This window comes from Fringilla coelebs (assembly GCF_963513975.1).
Source record: "Fringilla coelebs genome assembly, chromosome: 25".
In the NCBI taxonomy this organism is placed as follows: domain Eukaryota; kingdom Metazoa; phylum Chordata; class Aves; order Passeriformes; family Fringillidae; genus Fringilla; species Fringilla coelebs.
In genome coordinates, this window is record NC_140051.1 from 7,367,095 (window position 1) to 7,372,902 (window position 5,808).

Sequence of the window (5,808 nt, forward strand, 5' to 3'; positions counted from 1 at the left end):
GCCACATAAATACATATATACATGCATATATACTGTGGTGCACAGTGGCAGTTTCCCTGTGCTGATATCCCAATTCTGGTATTCCCTGTTTGCACCTGAGCCATGTGCACCTGCTCTGTCCTGATGTGGATCCCTGTGGATGCTGAGCAGCCCAACAAGCCCTTGGGGTGCTTTAGGTTGGTCCTCAGGCACTGTTTGTCCTTGCAGGTCCAGAGAATGAGCCCGATGCCAACAACTTTTTTGGGCAGTGCCCTCCGGGGCACTTTCTTCTTCGCTTTTGGCCTGTGGTGGTCGGTGAGGTACCCCCTGAAGTACCTCAGGAGGAAAGGGGGTGCTGAGGGCCAGCCGGGCCGTGGGCGTACGGAGATCTTCGAAGGCGCAGTCAAAGCTTTCTTTGCTCTAGTAGGTAAGAGAGGGGGATGATGAGTCTGTGCCCCAGTATCTACCAACGCAGGAGCAACTCTCCCACAGCACTGGGCCTGTTTTAGTGGGAAACATCTGGTATGGGAGGGCTTGGGGACATGCTTGTGGCACACCCTGGGACAAGGAGCTTGCTGTCATTCTCCTGGGCAGCAAAGGAACTTTACAGCTCCACACCTGCAAAGGAACATTTCCTCAGGCTTGTAATTTCCCCATGTATAAGGAAAAGTGACCTCTTCTGTCTTTGTCCAGGGATACTGGTGGAGCAGTTTGTCCCCACTGGTCCCCACCTGCAGCTGTACAGCCCCAAGACACACAGCTGGACTGACCTCACCCACTGGCACTACTCCACCATCTACCTCTTCTTCCTCCTCTCCGGCATCACAGACATGGTCTCACACTCCCCACTCAAGCTGCCCCCTGGCTTGGACCGGCTCTCACTGTCCCTGGCTCTGCTTGTGGAAGGTGAGTTGTACCTGGTGCTAGGGGAAGACACAGAATAAGGAATTGCTGCAGTGCTGATGGGTGTGACAGCTCCTGGGCAGTCTGGGGGCCACAAAGTCAGACCTGGAGGAGGTGTGGATGCACGATGACACTGGCTTTGTGACAGTCACTCCCCTCCCTGCTCCTCCTACGTATGGATCCAGCCATAGCTGGATGCCACAGGGGATGCTTGAGGGATCTATGCTTCTCCTGGTGGCCAGCAGCTCTCTCACTCTGAAGTTACAAAAAGGTGTAGCCCCCCCCCCCCCCCATCTTGGTTGGATGTAGAGGGACAGCTGCAAAACTCCCCACCATCTTTTGAGTTCAAGGTGCCCATCCCTGTGCTCCTCCTGAAGTCCTGGCTGGGACACAGGGTCTCCCCAGGTAAAGGGGCTCAGAGACTTCCACAGGTACAGGGGTTCCTTGGGAGCAGAACCGAGCCAGTGCTGGGGCTGCCTGATGATAGCAGAGGGAAGGTGGTGACAGCAACTGGTGGCTCTCTGGTTCTTCCCCCCAAGGCAGATCATGGCAAGGTCTGGAGCCTAAGAGTGAGTTTTCAGATGATATTTAAGACAAAGATCCCAGAGTGTCCTTTACTAACACAGGGTGGATCTTGCAGGTTTGCTCTTCTGTTTCCGTGACTACAGCGATGCTGTGCTGGACCAGCACCTCCACTCCCTGCTGGCTGTGGCTATCTTTGGCGGAGCCCTCTGTGCCCTCCTAGAGGTGTTCCTCCGAGACCATATCATCCTGGAGACATTCAGGACCAGCTCCTTCCTTCTCCAGGGCTCTTGGCTTTGGCAGGTCAGTGTCTATCCAACATTCTCCTCAGATCTTTGCACCCAGGAAGGCGAGTGGAGTGGGATTGCCCTGTAGGCACATCTGTTGGGGTTAAATTTCTAGGCTGTTCAAATATCTTTGTAAATAAGAAGAGGAAATGAGGCTCAATGCCAGAGCTGTCATCATGAAGTGCACGTGTAATGCAACAGCATGGACAGACCTGGAAATGAATGGAAAATGGAAACTGGAGCCCACAAGGGAAGGAAACCACAATCATGAATTTTTATTAATTTTATTAGGTCCATTTTCTTCCTCTGTTTGTTCCAAGTAACTGGAAACATTTGGAAATTTCTCATGTAATCTCCCAGCTTTTGGGGGAAATGCACAGACTGGCAATGTCACCTTTTAGATGTCCCCCTTTTCCAGGATGCTGGGCTTGCACCGCAAGCCCTAAGGATTATCTGCAAAGAATCCATCCCTTCCTGACACCCTTGTGTCAGTAGCTGGGGAAGCCAAGGGCAGCGTCCCAGGTGTTTCTCGGGGTTACAGTGCCTCTAGTCCACAGTCAGCTGCAGCAGGTGGGCTAAAATCAGGAGGAAAACAGGAGGGACGTGTTAAAGTCTGACTTCTCTTTCATCTGTGACCAGATTGGGTTTGTGTTGTCCCCTCCGTGGGGAGGACCGGGCTGGGACCAGAGAGACTCCAGCAACCTTTTGTTCCTCACCATGTGCTTCTGCTGGCATTACTTGGGTGCTCTCGCCACGGTGGCCGCCAATGCTGCCGCATCCCGCTGGTATGAGGGGGTCCTGGCACAGTGCATGGGCTGGGGTGGCCAAGAGCAGTACCCAGATCCAACAGTTGGCTGGGAAACCCATGCACCAGTGTGTCATGGGATAAGGAGTGTGGGTGCCCATGTGTATCCAAGCGTGGCTTGGCTGGAAGGGATGGGCTCCCTGCTGCCACAGAGCAGCCTTCCCAAGCAGGGTGGGGTGAGCCAGTGGCTCTCACTACCCACAAGTCCCTGACTGCTGTCACTGTCTCTCCTGCAGCTGCAATGAGTCCTGCCAGCTGAAATTTGGGGACATCGACGTGGAGTTGGACTGTGGCTTGTGCCTCCACAGAAGGAAGAAGAGCTCCGGTGGCACCTTGCTGCCGGAGAGCAGCTTGGATGACAAATGAGGCTATGGTGGGCATGGAAATCTCTTCCCTGATGGCTTAGAGCTCTTGAGATGAGGTTTTTAATTACAGCGGCACTTGACAGTGGAGCATCAGAAGTAGGAGGCAGGACCCTGAGGCAGAGCGTGACAGGAGACGCCAAGTCTTTCCTTGTGCATCCCTTTGGTAACCACGAGTTCGTAATTCTCTGAGCTGCAGCTCAGGCTGCAGACTGCAGGACTAGTTTGCTGTTGGAGTCCAACTGGAGTGGCAAATCAGACTATTTTTTCTAACATTTCCCTTCTGCTTCCTCAGAAGAGAGCCAAGCCAGCATTCAAAGCTCCTGGTGGCTGTCGTTCACTCTGGTGTTAATGGAGAGGGTTTTGTACTAAGCTGAATGTACAGACTATCTGTGATCACCAATAAAGTGCTTTAACACATCTCCTCCATGGATCTCTCATGCACTGTGCTGCAGACTAAGGCAATGTTGGCTTCAAAATGCTTTAGGCAGCGGATGAAATATCTGAGGGGTGGGACTGAGTATGATTTAATGTGGATAAATCTGCCCAGGGAAGGATGGGCGGCCAGTGGATGGAAAGGATGGAGGGCAGCTGCTCTCCTGCTTATTTATCATCAGAAGCTGAATTAGGCACATGAGCCAGGGGTTTGGTGTTCCTGGGAGATAGGATGTTTGCTGGGCAGGGGGCTCAGCTGAGAGATCCTTGAAATAAAATGATGGCTTCAGCTGGCTGGGGGTGGGTGTATGGATGGTCTTGGGAAGTCTCTGAGAGCCCTGCAGTGATTTTAATTTTTCTCCAACGCCTTTATTCCCTCCTTGGATCTAGTCACTTGCAAAGAAGACCTTCCAGTTAAGGGTGTCTGCCTTGCTGTTGGAGTCTCCTTTTTTTTGCAGCAGAACGGGGAGATCCTTCCTGCGGGGAGATGGAGAACAAAACTGAATTTAAAAGATAACATTAGGAGGATTAGTGAAAGGACATCACTAATCGTCATCCAAAAGTTCATTATCAGCATCTAAAATGTTTGTGCCATGCCCTTGGCTGAGGGCTGGGCTGGGTGAACAGGGGAGCACCAGCAGCATTGGTTTTATTATCTTCCAACACCTTTACTGTATTCCCCTAAGAAATATAAGTACCATTCTAGTCTGAACACATCCCTGATGTGCTGCACAGTCTGGGAGGAAAGAAAAATTCCTCCTGCCTCAGACCAGTTGTTATTCCCAGCCCCATGGGAACTCCCTGGAAGAGTGAGTACTGCCTATTTAATTTTTTATTTTGCATTTTATTTTTATTTTTCTGTTTTATTTTTGGTTTTTGTTTTGTTTGGGGTTTTTTTTCATCTTTTATTCTTATATTTTCTCCTTTTGGAGCAAGGTAGGAAGAAGACCAATGCTTTGTGTCCAGAAAAAAAGCCTCGAGGAGCAGAGAAAACCAAATACAGTACTTTGGGCTCCCACATTTGGCAGCCACACACGGAGGATGAAGCAGGCTGCCCTCCTGAGCAATGGTTTCTCCAGGACCTGGTTGCTTTAAAGTTGGGCTGGTGTGGATCTCCAGTACTGGAGTGAGAGCTTCCATTGTGCTCCATGGAGGTGATGCGCTCCCATTGTTAATGATCCTCCTGGGACGAGAAGTGGGGTCACTGTGTCAAGTTGTTATAGACTGGCTGCCACTAATGGGAAGCTCAGTGCAGAGGTTACAACCTGGTGTACTGGGCTTGGATTGAAAAGAAGGGGATAAACAATCTCTTTCCCCTTTGATCAACTGATGTTACTTTTTTCCTGGGTTTTTTTCTGCCCAAATGTTATCTTTGCAGTGCTGAATCTCTTACTGAGGGTTTTGCTGCATAAAGTGTTGGGTTTTTTTGGTGATGTTTCCTCTTTCTCTGAATAAATGTAAGTAAGAGCAAATAGTAATCATCGTGCTGTGTGTTTTGACAGGTTCAGAGGGATCACACTCCAAGCCCAAGATGGTTTCTTTGAGCAGGGCACCCAAAATTACCTGCTACCATGTTAGGTGATAGAGCTACCCCATATTTGATACATGACTAATGTTCATCATGTCAATAAAGTAGAAAGAAGACATGAGGTTGTTGAGGCTGTGGCTGTGTTTGTTGAACAGTTCCCAGCTAGCCTAGGTGTGGGATTGATATTTCCTGTAACATCTTCTCTCCCAGTGAACCCTGAAGGGAACAAAACTCATTGAGTAGATAGTCAGCCCATGGCAGGGGGTTGGAATGAGATGATCTTTAAAATCCCTTTCAACCCAAACCATTCTGGGATTCCATGATTGGACAAGATGCAAGTGGTCAGTAAAGACCCCACTGTCCACCCAAATCATTGCTAGTCATGTGCTGCGGACACAGGCGACCCTGAGATAGGTGGGAGGTGGACACGTGTTTCATTGCAGTCCCTGCCTCTCCAAGGCAGGTTAGGATGTGTGCCTGTGGGAGTTTAATTACAGGGCACCTCATTATTTATCATACACAGACCTGACAGATGCTGTTCCTGTTATTTTTCAACAGAATGTTCAATTCTTTGTGTAGCTCCTGATCTGTCTGTGCTGTTAGTCCCCAGGGAGATGCAGAGATGTGGATGATTTTCCATGGCCTGTGGGCTGTGATTCCCTGAAAAATACCTTGGCCAGAAAGCGATGCTGTGTCTCTTTGTTGTTTCACACATTGCTAAGCTTTAAATGATACTGCTCAAACCAGGATTTAAGGTTATTCTTACTGGCATTTTACCCTTTTTCTTGCCTATTGGCACACAGAAACACCAAGACTTGTGGTTTTGATGACAAATCCTCCCTGCTGCACAGTTAAATTTGGAGAATTGATTGAGGTATCCAGAACACACATGCTGAAGTGTTTGGAAGGAACAGGGACCTTTACATTTCCAGACTGAATTCACAAGTTTTCTCACAGCAAGGACTGGGAGAATGTCATGATAAGTTT

General features: G+C 49.5%; 1 protein-coding gene across 1 annotated transcript; it reads left to right on the forward strand.

Moving 5' to 3' along the window:
• Nucleotides 1-216: 216 nt before the first annotated feature.
• Nucleotides 217-2,862, forward strand: LOC311162908 (transmembrane protein 45B-like; the record flags this gene model as incomplete). The annotated part of the gene is made up of 5 exons (XM_084221515.1): nucleotides 217-406; nucleotides 673-885; nucleotides 1,523-1,707; nucleotides 2,331-2,476; nucleotides 2,733-2,862. The coding sequence occupies 5 exons, from the start codon at nucleotides 217-219 to the stop codon at nucleotides 2,860-2,862; spliced, it is 864 nt and encodes a 287-aa protein (XP_084077641.1).
• Nucleotides 2,863-5,808: the final 2,946 nt, after the last annotated feature.